We start from the raw sequence: 18,260 nt of genomic DNA on the forward strand, positions 1-18,260 counted from the left end.
TACCCATCTTTTTTTCTGATTGCTTAGTTTTGAGTACTTCTCATATTCAGTTGACTACCCAAGGTCTTATTTCACAGGCATTTGATGGTTAGTGGGAGTAGAGGTGATTGAAATTATGTTTGTTCCTTATTACCTGATCTAAGGTGGTTATTATCCCAGTGCTGTGAGAAGGATGTCCATTTGAAAAGAATCTACAAATTACAGAGCAGTTTAAAGACTTATTTTAAAAGTACCATTATCTGTGTTGATGATTTCGTTTATTCACACTGTTAACTTACTGTTGCTTTTCCCTCTGTAGGAAGGCAGAAATCGAAAAGATGTCTTCCAGTAATGACCACGTTTTAGTACCAATGTCACAGACAAACACCAATGGCCTTCCTGGAATGAACTCAAGTGACCTGAAGACGCTTACAGGAGATGTGTTAAGTTTTCATAACATCACCTATCGAGTGAAAGTGAAAACTGGGTTTCTAGTCCGGAAGACGGCTGAGAAAGAAATACTCTCGGGTATCAAGTATGTGTATAAGCTCTTTAAGAGACTGTTGTATTTCCCTACAGTGACCTTTGCAACAAGTCACCGTGAACACTTCATGTATTTGTACCTATGTATAGAAACACATTCTTTTATTTCTTGTGTCTAAACTAGGACATAAATTACTTTATCACTTGTTAGGCATATATTTTACTTGCAAAGAAACTGTCAAAACTTTTTAAAAAATGGTCTCATGTTTTTGAACATTTTAACGTAGCATTTTGTTATGACTAGTAAGTCTTATGTATTAGTGGTAGAAATCTAACTTTGTGATTCATAGTGTGTTGATTGTAATGATATAATTGTAACCTCAGATTTAGTTTTCCAGTCTATGAAACAGAAGACCTGCTGATATACTTTTTAATATGTGTACACTTTATGTCTGTTATATTCTGGTAGAAAGAAGTTAGAAATGCAATATAATTTGAAAGTCCTTTGATTTTCAAATACACCTGTTTTAATAAATGACTTATTTATTATAAGCAGATTGTAGTCGTCAAGGATTTCCTTAGTACTCTCCCTCCATGATACTGACAAGTAGAGGAGCTTGGGATATGGCTCAGTTTGTAGAGTCCTGGCTTAGCACGCACAAAGCTCTGGGTTCGTTTCCCAGAACCACATAAAACCCTGTGCCTGCAAGTAATCCCAGCACTTGGGAGGTAGAGGCAGGAGTATCAGAAGCTCAAAGTCATCCTGAACTACACGAGACCTTGTTTCAAAAATACAAAGGTAGAAAAAAAGTGTAAGGTAACTCTGATTTAGCTGAGGTTATATAATTGAAGCCCAAAGTGATGAGGACTTGGGATCCAACTTAATGTTCTGTTTTAAAAGTACTTGGTAATCTGTGATATTTGTCCTTTCACCAAGCAATGAATTTATATTCAGAACATGGTGTTAAAGTAGGACCTAGAATGGAGAGTAACTGATTATTTCTGTAGAACCCATCACCACTCCCTCTTGGGTTGACATCAGGCTTGCTAATCTTTGCCTGATTTCTAGACAGTTGAGTTTCTAGTTTACCATTATGGGGATGGTAAATGAATTTGGGTTTGTTAAGATAGCTGCTCTTCTTTTCTGTCTTCTCCCAGGCTGCGGAGCATCTCTAAAAGTTCTTTGATCCAGTGTAACTGCAGGCCTATATGGAACCAGCTACATATACCCACGCGCGCGCACACACACACACACACATTTTCTTTCTGTTAATACCAACCTGCTTCCTCCAGAAAGCATGAAAATGACAACATATGGGAGAGAATTTTCAGATGTAGGTGGCAGAAAATAAGGTCATGAGACTGGTTGGCCTGAGGCCAGGAGCATTGCAGAATTACAACTCTATCCATGAGGTCAAACCTGCTGTCATGCCTCCTTTGTTGTTCTTTCTTATGTTAGTGAATCCTAACTAAGGAAAAAGGAGAGGTCTTCTGAGTGCAAAGCTGTTATCATTTGTTCATGCATAGGTAGAACTGACTTACGAAAAACTGATACTTTTTTGAAGTATAATAATGTAAGAGTTAGGATGTAGCTTAGTGGTAGGTGGCTTGTTTATCATATGCAAGGCTATGGGTTCAAAACCAATACCCCCAACACACACACACACACACACACACACACACACACACACACACACACACACCGCTGGTCACTTCACATTTGTATTGAAAAATAAAGATGATAGTATTAGAATAAGGACTGTTTTAATAAATGTACAATACATACTGTGAGATGGTACTCTGTGAGTGTGTGTATGTGTGTTATAATTTTGAGGATTATACCTAGAACTTTGTGCATGCTACACAAGTGTTCTCCCACTGAACCTTTCTGTCAGTCCCCTGTGATTCTCTTCAAGCAGGTAATGACTGGATACACACTGAGTGTATCATGTGTTCCAGGCTTCACAGTGTGCTTATGGTAGAATGGCATGCACATTAGCAAAGGAGGAAGCAATTGTCTTAGTATCCCCTTGACGAGTAAAGTAGAAGCAAATCTTGTTTTTTCTTATTTTTAGTTCCATTTGTATAGTTAAAGGGACAGCTAGGATTGTATTCTTGCTCACTCACATCTGGTTTGGGTTTGCACGAGAAAGGTCATTCCTTTGCTTGCAGGGTTTCTAACCTTTCCCCTGTCTACTGGCTTCAACTAAGTAGAGTCTCTGTGCCGCAGAAAGGATTGCTTTCGCTACCTTATTTTTTTTTTATTTGTGTTTGATAGTAGCATCACCATTAAAAATGGTTATTATATTCCGAAAAAGCTGATGAGAATCAAATATTCTTTGGATCTTGTATGAGAAGAAAACAAAGCAAAATCTGTCCATGAGAATGCCAAAGACTTTCCTCCCTGGTGTAGAGTCTTTCTCTTCCTTTGTCTCCATAGTCGACACCTGAGCTTTCCCGGTGCTGAAGATCTCTGGAAGAGATCACCATCCCAGGGCATGTGTCTGCCATATAATCGGTTGGGTGGGAGGAGATTCATTATACTCTTGCGAAGATTGTTAAACAAATTATTTTGAAATAATTTCAGGATTAAACTTGTAGGAATATGACAGTCCACCCAGTTTCTCTATTAATGTTTCACTGACTTTGGTGCCATCCTTCTCTTTTGGTACCCACTGTCATTGGTGGTTTGGGGGACCCTTTTAAAACTAGACTATCCACTCGGCACTCTTGTATCTCCAATTCCTCCAGTGTAAGCTTTCTAGAAGGAAGGACCTTCTCCAATGTAATCATTCAGTTGGCCAGCAGCAGGCAGGGGGAACTGTAACCTCATGACAAGGGCAGTCATGCCTCTGAAGATTCCTCACAGTTGACCAGCTGCCACATCCTGTGGTTCTATTCTTCTCCAACCTGATGTTTCTGTTTCATCCAACATGGTGTTCCATCCACTTGGGATATTAAAATTGATTACCTGGTGATGTTACTCTCTGTCAGGTTGTACCATAATGTCACAATTTGACTGTTTGTTCTTGATTGGTACTATGTGGCAGAGTCTCCTGACATTCTTCCAGAACCCTATTCCTCACCAAACATGAACTTCTTGTGAGTTGCAGTCTCTATGATGACACCTGTCTAGGTCCAGCTACCACTGTGATAATTGCCAGAGAGTTATTTACCTGTTCACCATCTCATAGTTGGCATTTCACTTGGGAAAAGCTGCAGCATCTCTCTTTCATTTCCTGTGGTGGTTCGAATAAGAGATGTCCCTCATAGGCTCATGGATCTGAACACTTGGTCCCCAGTTGTGGCACTGTTTGAAGAGGTTATGGAACCTTTAGGAGGGGGGCATTGTTGGAGGAAGTGGAGTGGATTTGAGGGTTTATAGCCCTACCTCACTTCGTACATTCTCTGTTTCCTGGAAGCAGTTGAGATGTGAGCTTAGTTTTCTGCTTCTGCCTGTGTGCCTTCCTAGATGCTGTGGACATCTGGCCCTCTTAAGTCAAAATAAGCTCTACTCTTTTTTTGTTGTTGTTGTTTTTTCGAGACAGGGTTTCTCCCTGTAGCTTTGTGCCTTTTCTGGAACTCGCTTTGGAGACCAGGCTGGCCTCGAACTCACAGAGATCCACCTGCCTCTGCCTCTCGAGTGCTGGGATTAAAGGCGTGCGCTACCACCGCCCGGCTAAACTCTACTCTTAAGTTGCATTTGATCATGGTATTATATTGCAGCAACAGAAGAGTTACCAGCACAACTGGATATACTCCTGGATTTCTGTTTTCTTTACTAGCCTTCAGCAATAATGCATCATCATTTGTGTTGGAACTCCTTTTGTTCCTAATTTGCTTGCAGAACACCTTCAGGGTAATTTCCACTTCTCCTTTACTACTTTGTAAGTAAATTTTCAGTATTTCTTTGGTACTGGAGGAAGTTCCAGAATTACTGATTATTTATGCTTCCTGTGACCTGGACTCAGCTGACGTTCATTTTTGTAGAAAATGGTCCTTACACCTGGGATCTGGGTCCTCGGCATTCTCTTTGCTGTTACAATATACCTCTGTGCTTTCTGAATGGGAAGAACTGGGTAATAGATGTGTGCTTGTAGACATGCACATACCGTTGTTTGAAGGTTCAGATGCCTATAGGTCTTGGTAGGTAGAATGAGAGGGAACTAAGTAGTAGGTGAAGATCTGGTGAAGGAGCAGTTAATGGACATCTACTCTCATCCGTACAGGGACTTTCCTAACTGTGCCTTTCTGTAGCTCTCTGTATGTAGATGACACATAATCCCTCATTAATATATCAATTATAATCTATGTATAGATAACACAATTCCTCATTAATGTATCAATTATAATCTATATGTAGATAACACATACTTCCTCATTAATGCATCGATTATAATCTAATACTTTACATTTGTTCTGCATTCACATGTTTTCTTTCCTCTCAAGATGTATAAAATTTAGCTAGCATTCTTTTCTTTTCTTCCTTCTATCTCGGGGATTAAACCCAGGGCCCTAGACATGCCGGACGGACAAGTGTTCTACTACAAAGCTACATCTCCAGTCTTCATTAGTCTTGATGGACTTCCTGGTCAGCCCAGATTTTCTTATTCCGTCAGTCATATAAGTAGTAGTCTGTCTGGCTGTGGCTATCTCTTTCCACTTCCTGGTCAGCTCAGATTTTCTTACTCCGTCAGTCATAATTATCTGTCTAGCTTATGACTATCTCTTCTGTTTCCCACCCTCTTTGAAGCTCATGTTAGTGTTGGCTGTGTAGAACTTATGTCGTCTTCCTGCTGAGAGAGGGAAGAAAAAAAGAAGTCTAACAGAAGCCATCAGGGAGTTGTTGTTGTTGTTAATGTTGCATTTTAGCATTTTGAAACAAGATTTAATGAATCCCATTACTTAACCTCAAACTTACCGTGAAACCAAGAATGGCTTGAATTCCTGGTCTTCTTGTCTTTATGTCCCAGTTTCTGGGATTAGAGATGTGCCACCACATCCCACTAGTAGAAAGGATTAATACATTATTTGATTAAAAATAACAAATGAGAATATGAAATTAAAGTTTTGTGGACAGATACTTATTTTCACTAAGTGGTTTCTAATTTCTTATTTATTAACTAAGCACTCAGTTTAACATAAAGATGACATTTATTAATAAGATTATCTTAATTCCTGGCTTGGTTTGTTTTATTTTAGTTTAAAAAAAAATGACTTTCTTTGAAGTTCCAAGCTGTAATCTCACCAGTCAGGAGGCTGAGAAAAGGAGATTTCTGTGTGTTGAAGACCAGTCAGGGCTACATAGTGAGTTCTCGGCTAGCCTGGGCTATAATGTGAACAACTGTCTCAAACAAAAGTCTTAATAAGGAAAACATAGATTCCTTTATTCAGTAATTTTTGAATGCCTGCTAGGTTCTTCGTGTTATATAGATTTTTTTTTCTGTTCTCAGAGACTATATTTTAATTAGGAATTCAGAAACTGGAGTATTTTCACTGTGTTAATTTCTGCTGTGACAGAGGATGAAAAAGATGTAACTGAAATGACTTGCTCTGAGGAAGAATGGGTACATCAGAATTGTATGTGTGTGTGTATGTGTGTGTGTGTGTGAGTGTATGCAAGTGTGTGAGTATGTGTGTGTGTGTGTGTGAGAGAGAGAGAGCATGTGCATGTGTGTGTGTGTGCGTGCATGTCTGTGAGTAGGAAAATGCCCCTCCTTCAAAACTGACATTCACAGTCTTTGTCTATAAACAAAATAGGACGGAAGGATTGACTGTTGCCCACTAAAATGCAATAAAAATGACAGGGCTCCTTCAAGGAGATTTCATTTTATGCATTCAGAGAGCAAAGTCTTCATGTGTCACAGTTTTTACTGGAGGCATCTGACATATTAATGAAGGAGGACCACACACGCAAAGGCTGTAAAGCAATAAATAGGAGTAGGGAATGGCTGAGATGGGTGACAGAAGGGTGAAGGGTAGGGTGGGGAAGTTAGGAAATTGTAGGTCACAGCAGAACAGAGGTCATCAGCATACACTTTCTATAAAGGGGCAGGTCGTAAATATCTTCCGCTTTATGAGCCATCCAGCAATGTTGTAACTGAGCTCTGCTTTATGGCATGAGGCTGATACCACTCTGAAAGCATAGTTACATCCAGGTCACACCACTGATGAAAGCAGGGAATAGGTGACTGGCTATAGTGTGCTGATTCAGGAGGACCCAGACTTCATTGTTTCATTTGTTTATCTGCTTGTTTTCTTAGCTTAATTCATCTCCTACAGTTTAAATCATTCTGGATTTCTTAGTCTTTATATATGTATGAATTTTTAAATACTGAAAAGAGTTTTGTGGCAGTGAATACTGATTGAATAAAAGGTTCTGTTCATTTTTGAAGCAGTTGCTAGGTAGCTATTGATAAAGGAGAGACATCAAGAGGTATAAATAGATGCACACTGAAAGGTTACCCAGGCATCTCTGCATTTGCATGTTGGACAAGCATGTTGGAGAGGTAACACAATAAAAGAATAAGATTGTTCTGTGTTACAACTTGAATGAGGCTTAATAACCTGTTATTATATTTGTCTGATATTTCACTGAGAAGTAAATCAGTTAACAAGCAAAGCAAAATGTAATAATTGTGATACATGAGGTATAACAGACAATGAGTGGTGAGTTCCTCTTGTATTTAAGACAGTGAGACAGGTGCACTAGAGAGTTCATTGCTCATGACAATGTATAATCATAAGGAAGATATTTCAAGTCATCATCTAATCGAAATAGTTGGCAGTTTTGACTTTCCACTTGCAATAGATGCTGTGTTCTCTGTGGAATACGTCTTGACCTACTTCCAGTTCTAGGGGCTGAACATGACCCCAGTGTATTAGACAGGCCAGCGTGGACTCTCTTCCCCATTCCTGTGCAGCTGTAATGGGCCTGCCCTTAATTCTCCTTTCTCTTGTTCCTTTTCTTCAACCACCCTACTTGTCATCTTTAGGGTAAAGTTCATGCTTTCTTGGATATCATCCCAGTCAACATGGCTGTAATTTTTCCATCTTAGTTGGTCTAAATATCCCTTTAGTTTGTTGAAAGAGGTGGCTGTGTATTGTGTAAGTCGTTATTAAACACTTCACAGTGAAGGTGATCATTTCTTCCAAGAGTATGTGTTTCCCCCTTGAATTAGTAACACTTTTTTCATTGTTTCAAATTTTTGTTAGAGTGCGTGTGTGTGTGTGTGTGTGTGTGTGTGTGTGTGTGTGTGTGTGTGTGTGTGTAGAGAGAGAGACAGAGACAGAGACAGAGACAGAGACAGAGACAGACAGCACCAGGACAAACATGGAGGTCAGAGGACAACTTGTAGGAGTCAGTTCTCTCCTTCCACTATGGCTTCTGGGAATCAAACTCTGGTCTTGAGACTTGCAGAGCCAGGGTTGGCCTGCTGAGGCATCTTGCCTACCTGACATGTTTTACTTTAGTGTTAAGTACTGACGATGCTTTCATCCTGATGCTGGAACTTCTATTTAAGATACTTTGACTTTTTAATCTGATTAGATTTTAGTAATGCGAACATCACTCACTGGTATTCTACAAGTGTTGATTGTTCTAAACTTGGCTAGGTAGGAAGTGGGACAATTTGAAGATACTCAAAAACTTTTATGGACTTTATGTCATTTTAAAGGGTGTAATAGGAATGCAGAATCTTTGAGAATCTTCCTTCCTTATTTCCAGAATCTGTTATTTTAAGAGTCTTATATTAGAATCTTACTTAGAAAAACGTAAATTGCTATTGCTGGGATTGAATCCAGCGCCTCATGCATAATAAGCATGGGCTCTACCACTGAGTCCTATGCTCAACTCAACATCAAGGAACCTGGGACATTGGCTATGCCATTTTCAAAAGGTTACGTTGTTTCAAGAGCTAGTTACAAAACAATAGCAAAAGAAAGGAATTTAGAAGGGCTGGACTGTTTTTCATAGGGTCTGTGTTGATAGCCTTTAGATTACACTTCAAACATCAGTGATTCTTTATCTCTAAGAGGTTTGCAATTGGGCTCTGCTGACTCCCCATGGGAGACCTCAATTTGGGGGATGTGGGGATGCAGGGTGGCTTGGGAAAGAGGGCTGGGGGTGGGAGGAGGGAGGAGGGGGGATCTGTGGATAGTATGTGGAGTGAGTAGAAAATTTTTTAATAAAGAAAAATAAAAGAAAAAAAAATATATATATATATACATACATACATACAATAGGGAAAAAAGAGGTTTGCCATTTCATCCTCCTTTATTAGTGTGTTAAGTGCAGATGGTAAGTTCAAAGAACTTCATGTAAAATACAACATTAAAATAATATGATTTTGTTTCTAGTGGAATCATGAAACCTGGCCTCAATGCCATTCTTGGACCCACGGGCGGAGGCAAGTCTTCGTGAGTATAACGCACATATAAATAAGCCTTTTCTGGTCATTAAATATCCCATTTACATACACAAGTGTTGGCTGATTATTTGCCAGTGTACATCCTGTCTGGTCTTAGGTGCTGTGGGTAATATGGGGTTGAACTATCTCATGGTTTTGTCCTAAGGACCAGAAAGACTTATTAGGTCAGCTTTAGTAGTAGCACATGATGAAGTGATTTGTATATACTGGTAGATCATATTATGTATTAGGGAGGAGGTAAAAGAATGATGTAATATTAAAAATGAAGGCATGTAGAGAAAGTATAATCGAAGTCATGAATACTAGTTAAACAGCATGTTGTCTGGGTTGTGATCTCCAAGGTCCATTGACCAAGAGGGTCATTTGAGGGGGTCTTGCTATTTAAGGCAATGTTTTCTTCCTTTTATATTTTGAGTTTTGCTTAGCATATAATGAAGAGGAATCTGAGAATTTAGAACATGTAAACCTGTTTTTTGTTTTGTTTTCCTTGTTTGATTTTTGAGACAGGATCTCAACTGTGTAGCCCTGGCTAGCCTGGAAGTCACTATGTAGACTAGGTTGGCCTTGAACTCACACAGATCCTCTTGCCTCTGCCTCCAGAGTGCTGGTATGAAAGGTGTATGCCACCATGCTCAGTCTATAAATTTGCTTTTAAAATAGAAATTTATCAACTAGTTAAGTTTGAACATTAGCAGGATTTGCATTTAGAGCATCTAAGCAATATGGCCTGTGTAGAAGGAAAGAATACCTTCATAGCATAATGTACATGCTCTTTACAGGTTATTAGATGTCTTAGCAGCAAGGAAAGATCCACGAGGATTATCTGGAGATGTTCTGATAAATGGCACACCCCAACCTGCCAATTTCAAATGTACTTCAGGCTATGTGGTTCAAGTGAGTATAAGTGAATTGGGGCACTGTACGTGCAAGTGCATTTGCTTATGGTTTAGTTTGCTTCCAGTTGAATGTATAACATGCTCATAGGACCAACATCTTTGCATATTTCCATAATATTCTATCACATTGGGGGTGGTGTTAAAGGGAAAGACAGAGGGGACCTGGAATATGACCCTTGTAGGGCAGTGGTATCAGTTCTGGCTGCTATAGAATTAAAAACAAAGTTTACCCTTCCTTCACCTTCTTTCTTCCCATTGTAGATGTCTTTGCCAAATCCTTCTACCAGGCAGCCTTGAAGTGTCTAGTAGCAGTCATTGTATTACATGTGTCCTGTTTGGGTATAGAGCTGGGTGACGAAACTGATACTATTGAACTTTGTGGGTGTCTGTATATGCAGCTAGTGTAGCTTAGGAGAGTACACAGTTCTCCAGTAGCCAGAATTTTATCTTGGATGTATTTCTTGTATGGATTGAACTATATATACTCAAATGATGGGCATAGAAAAGACTCATATCTCACTAAAATGCCACCTTGCCTTCAGGATGACGTTGTGATGGGCACCCTGACAGTGAGAGAAAACTTACAGTTCTCAGCAGCCCTTCGGCTTCCAACAACTATGAAGAATCATGAAAAAAATGAACGGATTAACATGGTCATTAAAGAGTTAGGTCTGGAAAAAGTAGCGGATTCCAAGGTATGAAAACCCCTTCTAGTATCATAGGCAGGAAATAGCCTTGTCTGGGCAATATAACCTTAACTACAAGTTTCCTATAATGTCTGCATGATGAGAAAGTAACTGGTTATGTAAGATAAGATAGAAATTAAGGTGGAAAAAAAAACCCTAATAAGGCTGATTCCTGGGAATGGAGTGTGGTCCAGCTGAGAAAAGTGTTCCTCATGTGGCTTTTTCTATGCACCCTTCCACCAGCTCCATTCTTCAGGTCACAGCTTGCTCTGTACCTGCATTAACTGTTCTGCTACCTGTTGAGGAAAAGTTCCAAAACAAGAAAGACATGAATCCAAAGCTTCTTGCTATGCATACATCATTTTACTCTGATTTGGCTTCCAAAATTGTAGTTGGTCACATTAGGCTTTACTTACAATTTGTCCAGTGTTCAAGGTACTTTTCTGTAGTTTGTCTTTTAACAGTTGTATTCCCCTCCTTTCCTTTTAACTCTCCTTTCTTCCTTATCTTCTGTCAGTATTTGTTTCCAGACCCCTACATGCTGGGCTGTGTTAGGCTTTCGGGAGTAACAAAGATGGAGAAGCTGCTTCTCCTTTTGAGTGTTATACAGGATCAGGAAGGGGACTTGAGACAGTGGATGAACTTTACAAATGACCAATCCATCTAGTTTTGCTGAGCAGACATTTGGGCATTGGGTGAAAGTACAATGGCTACAGTTTAACACTCTCCTGCCCATAATTATTTTACTCCGTCGAGGCAATGGATAATGGTGATTGCAGGGAACTGTTGCTTCTCTTGGTGCTTGCCAGCAGTCTCTCATGGGCTGTGTGTTTTGTTGGGAAGAATAACCTTGGGATGACACCATTTGACTGTATTTCTGAATCACTGTATTTGCTCTGCTATGGCCCTGTTTACTTGCTTGATTTTGTCTTCCTAGAATACTTTCCCTTGAGTTTGTTATTTGTTCTTTTTTTTTTTGTATGTATATGGTGCTGGTTATTGTTCCTTGGGCCTCATTCATGCTAGGCACGTGCTGTGCTACTGGACTATACCTCCATCTTGTTCTTCACCTTTAAACAGTCATTGCTATAAGTTGCTTGTTTGGATTTCCAGGAGAAATATAGAGAGATGCTCACTGACTTTTTAGAATTAATATAATGTAAATTATTAAGATATTTTATTTTATAAAACATTAAGCATAACAAACACAGAGAAAAGAGTCTGATATAATGTTAAAACTGTTAGCTAAAATAATGATATAATTGCTAATACTATTTGTATAGATTTCTCAGTTGTTAACATCTTATGCCATAATCTCTTCAGCTATTTCTTACTAGAGTACTTTAAAGAAAAATTCATAGTCCTTTACCCCTCAATACTTGTTATGTACCTGTAAAAACCAGGCATGAGACCAGGAGTGCAGCTCAGTTGTAGAACATGTGTTTAGCATGTGCAAGGCCCTAGATTCTATCACTAGCACAGAGGAGGATACTTACCTACTTATCACAATACCATTATCAACTAACAAAATGAAAAAAATCATATCACATTCATTCTCTTTTGCCAAATTGTCTTCAAAAGTTTCTTGTAATTCAGTTTTTATTAGGACCCAGTTAAAGTTCTCAAATTACATGAGATTATAGCTCCTTGGATTGTGTGATTTCAGAATCATTCCCCACCTTCTGCATCCCTTCTCCCAACCCTTCCTAGTACCCTCTCCCACATAATGACAATGAGCAGTTGAAAAAGTTGAGCCAGTTTTTCTGTGAAATATCTCACCTTCCGGATTTGTACGAAAGGACGAGTTGGGAATTCTACGGTGAATTCGTATACAGACGGCATCAAGTTGGAGAGAGAAAAGCACTTAAAATGGTGTTGTAGAACATGAATTTTCCTCTTCCTCCTCGTCTAAGTCCACTTAGAGACCATCAGATGGAGAAAGAGAGAGAGATTTAGGTGCTGAGTGATTGAGAAATTCCTGTCAGTGTGTTCCTCTTCCTCTTTTTATCGCCTATTTTAGACTAAAATTTTACTGTATCTTGGAGTGTTCTCATTCTTTTGCCACTTGAAAACAAAATTGTGAGCTGAAGGACTAGCTCAGTTGGTAATCTGCTTGCCTTGTAAGCATGATAACCTGACTTCAGGCACTAGAGCCCATGGAAAACAAGCCTCACGTGGTGGTGCACATTGTGATCTTAGTACTGGGAGGCAGGGACAGGTGGGCTCCCAAAACCTAGCCACCTTGGTGAGCTCCCAGTCAGTGAGAAACACTGTCTCAAAAAATAAATTGGATGGCTTCTGAGGAAGAACAGACTATGAAAACCATGGGCTCCATTTCATATTAGGCCACCTTGCAGCTCTAACCAGAGCCTTAGTTTACCCATCTGATTGAAAAAAAAAAGCCTCTTCCCAGGCATTTTGCTATTAGTAAACCAATAATCTTCAGAGTAGTGATGATCATAAGATAAAGTGTCTCAGGCCAGGCAGTGGTGGCGCACGCCTTTAATCCCAGCACTCGGGAGGCAGAGCCAGGCAGATCTCTGTGAGTTCGAGGCCAGCCTGGTTTCCAAAGCGAGTTCCAGGAAAGGCGCAAAGCTACACAGAGAAACCCTGTCTCGAAAAACCAAAACCAAAACCAAAACAAAACAAAACAAGATAAAGTGTCTCTACCAGGGACAGGCAGTAGAGCATGCACTTACAAGGCACTTCTGGAGACAGTTCAGAGATCGTTAGGGCTGCACGGGTCTGTCTACCAAATGATGGCAACCGTGTTCGCTCTCATTGATAAAGGTGACACTTGCTTTAGGTTGGAACCCAGTTTACCCGTGGTGTCTCTGGAGGAGAAAGAAAGCGGACAAGCATAGGAATGGAGCTGATCACTGACCCTTCCATCCTCTTCCTGGACGAGCCCACAACTGGTCTGGACTCCAGCACAGCAAATGCTGTCCTTCTGCTCCTGAAAAGGTAAATGCTGCAAGAGCACTGATCCTTCATGTTCTTCATATCTGGTCGCTTATGTGTGGCTGGTGTTCTTTGTGCAGGAGGTTCAGAAGTAAACAATCTTCTCCTACTTTGTTAAAAGGAAAGAAGTGATATTAGGAAAGGTTAAATAAGAGTATAGGGGACGATAGCTGTGATGGCGCTGGGTTGCTGTTTTATTTTTCTTTATTAAGAAATTTTTTATTCCTTTTACATACCAATCACAGATCCCTCTCTCATCCCTCCTCCCGCTCCCTCCCAGCCTTCCTCCCAGCTCACCCTCCATTCCCTTCTCCAAAAAGATAAGGCTCCCATGGGGAGTCAGCAGAGCCTGGTACATTCAGCTGAGGCAGGTCCAAGCCCCTCCCCCTGCATCAAGGCTGGGCAAGGTGTCCATAGATAATAAGCTCCAAAAAGTCAGCTCATACACCTGGCATAGATCCTGATCCCACTGCCAGGGGCTCCATAAACAGACCAAGCTACACAACTGTCTTGCTTATGGAGAGGGCCTAGTCCAGTCCCATGCAGGCTCCACAGCTGTGGGTCTAAAGTTCATGAGTTCTCACTAGTTGGTTCAGTTCTCTGTAGCTTTCCCCATCATGATCTTGATGTCCCTTGCTCATAGAATCCCTCTTTTCTCTCTTCAACTGGACTCCTGGAGCTCAGCCTGGTGCTTGGCTGTGGATCTCTGTATCTGCTTCCATCAGTTACTGGATGAAGGCTCTATGACAGTTAGGGTATTCACCAATCTGATTACTGGGATAGGCCAGTTCAGGCACCCTCATCACTGTTGCTAGTAGTCTAAACTGGGGTCATCCTTGTTGGATTCCAGCTTGGTCATCCCATTCCCTTATGTTCTAATCCCCCATCACCTATCCTCTATTTCTCCCCCTCACCCCAGTTTACTCAGGAGATCCCATCTATTTCCCCTTCTCAGGGTGGTCCATGCATCCCTCTTAGGGTCCTCCTTGTTAGCTAGCTTCTCTGGAGCTGTATGTTGTAGTCTGGTTATTCTTTGCTTTACATCTAGTATCCACTTCTGAGTGAGTACATACAATATTTGTCTTTCTGAGTCTGGGTTACCTCACTCTCAAGACCCAGCGATACCACTCTTGGGCATATACCCAAGGAATGCTCAATCATACCACAAGGACACTTGCTCACCTATGTTCATAGCAGCAGTATTCATAATAGCCAGAACCTGGAAACAACCTAGATGCCCCTCAGCCGAAGAATGGATAAAGAACATGTGGTACATATACACAATGAAGTACTACTCAGCAGTAAAAAAAAAAAAGACATCATGACATTTGCAGGCAAATGTATGGAACTAGAAAATATCATCTTGGGTTGCTGTTTTAAATAGCAGGAAGGTCAAGGAGGATCTGGTACATGGCCATAGGACCTGGGAGTCAGGGAGTGAGATCTAGATGTATCTAGCAACAGAATCTGGCTGAAGGGAACAGTCAGTGGCCCCAAGGCAGAAGATGCCTGATATGTCTGGAACATTAAATAGACAGGAGAACCTAGTTACCTCAGGGCGGCACATATTAGGTAGGGTACAGTTAAAAGGAAACACCATGGACTGGTGGCTTAACAAAGGAAGCCAGTCTTTTCAAGCCCTGCTGTGGAAACTTACCATCTGCAGTCTGGTAAATGATTATGCTTGTGTAGGTCAAAGTGCGGTCCCGGGGGACTCTTTGAGGATATGCTCATTCCAATATCCCTAGTCCTCAGACCTACTTTGTGGATCAGACCTCAACACAGCTCTGCTCCTCCTGGTAGCTCCTGTTGCCTTCTGGCTCTTAGAGTTCCTGACAGAAGACTGACAGCTTAAGACAAAGACCTGCTAGCTTTCACTCCCTCCAGTAATGCCCGCTACCTGTATCCCTCCCCATCCCCTGCCTATGGACCATTGTGACAAGTTCAAGACCAAACCAGGATGTGTTTACCCCAAACTTGTGGACCTATTAGCTCCCTGACTCTGTTCAAACTGGCCAACCCTCAATGGGGAGAACAATCCCCTCAGACATCCTTTAAAACTCCCAGTTCTCAGTGAGAGGCCAGGGTTTAGCATCCACATTCCTAAGCAGAGGATCCTTCTGTGTATGTGTTTCCTCACCTTAATAAAAGCCTTTCTTTACCTTTTGTGTGTGTATGTGTGTGTGTGTGTGTGTACATTCTCCCAGAGATTCTTGCTGTGGGATAATGCTTTTGTACACTGGTTTAATAAAATGCTGATTGGCCAGTAGCCAGGCAGGAAGTATAGGTGGGATAAGCAGACAAGGAGAATTCTGGGAAGAAGAAGGCTGAGTGAGGAGATGCCAGCCTGCTGTCCAGGGAGCAGCATGTAATGGCACACAGGTAAAGCCATGGAACACATGGCAACATATAGAATAACAGAAATGGGCTGAATTTAAGTGCCAGAGCTAGTCAGTAGTTGGCCTGAGCTAATGGCCGAGCAGTTTTAATTAATATAAGCCTCTGTGTGTTTACTTGGGTTTGAGCAGCTGCGGACTGGGCAGGACAGGAAAACTTACAGCTACAGATTCTGACTCAGTGTCTGTGAAAACTGTCTCAGTGTCTGCATTTGTCAATAAACATTCTAGTGCACTTTGTCTGCCCTGGCTCCTTAAGAAATTATGGCTGAATTTGTTTGTTTGGGGTTTTTGTTTGTTTGTTTCTAAGGATTAAGTCCAAGGCCTCGAACGTGCTAAGCACTTTATTTACAACTGATCTCCAAGGTTGCAATACTCCCAGATGCCCTAGTTTTTAATAAAAGCACCAAGATTCATTTCCCTAGATATCAAGCCGATACCTTGAGATGAGCTGATACAATATGTATATGTGAGAAAATCAAATTGAAATTGAGACAGATGTTCTAACAGCAGGAATAAAGTATTTTTTTAACAATAAAGGTAAGGATGAGAATCTGAATGACTCATTTTCTTCTCATAACTTAGGATGTCTAAACAGGGTCGAACAATTATCTTCTCCATTCATCAGCCTCGGTATTCCATCTTTAAGTTGTTCGACAGCCTCACCTTGTTGGCCTCAGGGAAACTCATGTTCCATGGGCCTGCCCAGGAGGCTTTGGAGTACTTTGCATCAGCAGGTATGGTTGGTTGTTTTCCATATGGTGTAGGTCTTTGCTTCACAGAATTGTGTGGCTGGGGCAGAGAATCCATAGAAGTGTTGTTTAGTCTTCATGTAGGCTTACCATGCTTCCTCCATTCTAAAATATTTTGTGTTAGTATTTTTCTTCATTTTGTGTGATCTTTAACTTTTCCTGTGCTCTTTGAATATTTGTGACATCTGTGTCTAAGTGTATCTGTGTCAAGGGCCTGTGCTGCATCTGACTCACAGTCATGTTGGCCTTTCCCTGAGAGTGTAGTAGTTATCAGTTTCCCAGTCATGGTGGCCTTTCCCTGAGAGTGCAGTAGTTGCCAGTTTCCCAGTCATGGTGGCCTTTCCCTGAGAGTGCAGTAGTTATCCGTAGAGTCACAGCAGTTTGATCAGTTGAACAGTTTTGGGAAGACCTAGGATTGTTGTCTCCTTGACTACAGGGCAGATCCCAGTTTTTCAGTTTTCACCAGGCCTGTGATCTTACTGTGCTTTCCTGAGGGCTCATGGAATGATACTTAACCTTCTAGTAACATTATGTTGACAGTTTAGTCTGTGAGTGGGTCTGAGTGACTTATCTCAAACCTCACTTTGATGAGCCTGCATTTTTGACATTTCTGAGTTGCTTCCTTCTATTTCAGATTAAATTACACGATTTTTTTAGATTTATTTACTTTAATTTTTTTATGTGTATTAGTATCTACCTTATATATGTGTACCACCTGTAGGGCTGGTGCCCTGAGAGGTCAGAACAGAGCATTGGATCCCCTTAGTACTGGAGTTACAGAAGGTTCTGAGCTGCTGTGTGAGTGCTAGGGGCCAAACCTGGGTCCTCTGCAAGAACAAGTGCTTTTAACTGCTGAGCCATCTCTTCAGCCCTGTGATTCCTTTCCTTTTTAAATTCAGTATATATAATCTTTTTCATTTTAGAGGTACCTAGCTGTGATTATAGATGACTCTTCATGACTTCAAATAAAATTTTAAATATTCATTATCATCTGTCATTTAAAATAATTGAGCATGTTTTGGTTAAGAGCACTGGCTTCTCTCTCGGGGGACCCTGGTTTGATTCCCAGCACTCACAGGATGACTCTCAACTGTCTGTAATTCCAGTCCCCAGAGATCCTCCATCTCTTGGCTTTCCAGGCACCAGGCCCACATGTGGTATACAGACATACATTTAAGAAAACACCTATACACATTAAAAGGAAAAAAAAATAAAATAATTGAGCCCAAATGAGTGGGGAGCTCAGTGTCTATGAATTTGAGACAGACTTCAGGGCAATTTGAGAGGACTGTAAAGTTGAGGTCAGAGTTCAAAGTGTGCTGTACTGTCCATACTCTCTTGAGAATGCTGCCCCCAAATTGCGCTCTATTTGGAACTCTAATAGTCTGACAGATGAGAATTACAACCTCTCCACGTAGTTGAAAAAGCAATAGTGATGGTGTGAGGACCTGAAGTGAGAGAACATAAGGACGGTTAATGTTTTCTTTTTTTGACCTGAATTTACATCGTAAGAGGAAGACTGTAAGCACCAGAGAATATCAGTAGTCCTGTGCAGGTCATAATTTATGGTCAACACCAATGTAAGATGTTCTCAAGTGTCCAAAATTCCTTTTGAGTTATTGGAATATTTATTAAATATTTAAGGGCAAAGGGTGTATTAGTGAAGGGAAAAGAGTGG

At 40.8% G+C, this 18,260-nt stretch overlaps 1 protein-coding gene across 6 annotated transcripts in view; it reads left to right on the forward strand.

The window, feature by feature from the left end:
* Abcg2 (ATP binding cassette subfamily G member 2 (Junior blood group)) overlaps positions 1 to 18,260 on the forward strand; it is a 117,007-nt gene that overhangs the window by 80,555 nt on the left and 18,192 nt on the right. For all 6 annotated transcript variants that reach the window (XM_052720626.1, XM_052720625.1, XM_052720631.1 and 3 more), the window contains 6 exons: positions 299 to 514; positions 8,821 to 8,880; positions 9,671 to 9,785; positions 10,330 to 10,482; positions 13,280 to 13,437; positions 16,416 to 16,567. In XM_052720626.1, the coding sequence (XP_052576586.1) occupies positions 318 to 514; positions 8,821 to 8,880; positions 9,671 to 9,785; positions 10,330 to 10,482; positions 13,280 to 13,437; positions 16,416 to 16,567 (835 nt within the window). In that variant the 5' untranslated portion in view covers positions 299 to 317. The remainder of the gene's footprint in view (positions 1 to 298; positions 515 to 8,820; positions 8,881 to 9,670; positions 9,786 to 10,329; positions 10,483 to 13,279; positions 13,438 to 16,415; positions 16,568 to 18,260) is intronic.

This window comes from Peromyscus californicus, unplaced genomic scaffold, assembly GCF_007827085.1.
Source record: "Peromyscus californicus insignis strain IS unplaced genomic scaffold, ASM782708v3 Scaffold_6__1_contigs__length_162567912, whole genome shotgun sequence".
Taxonomy (NCBI): Eukaryota; Metazoa; Chordata; class Mammalia; order Rodentia; family Cricetidae; genus Peromyscus; species Peromyscus californicus.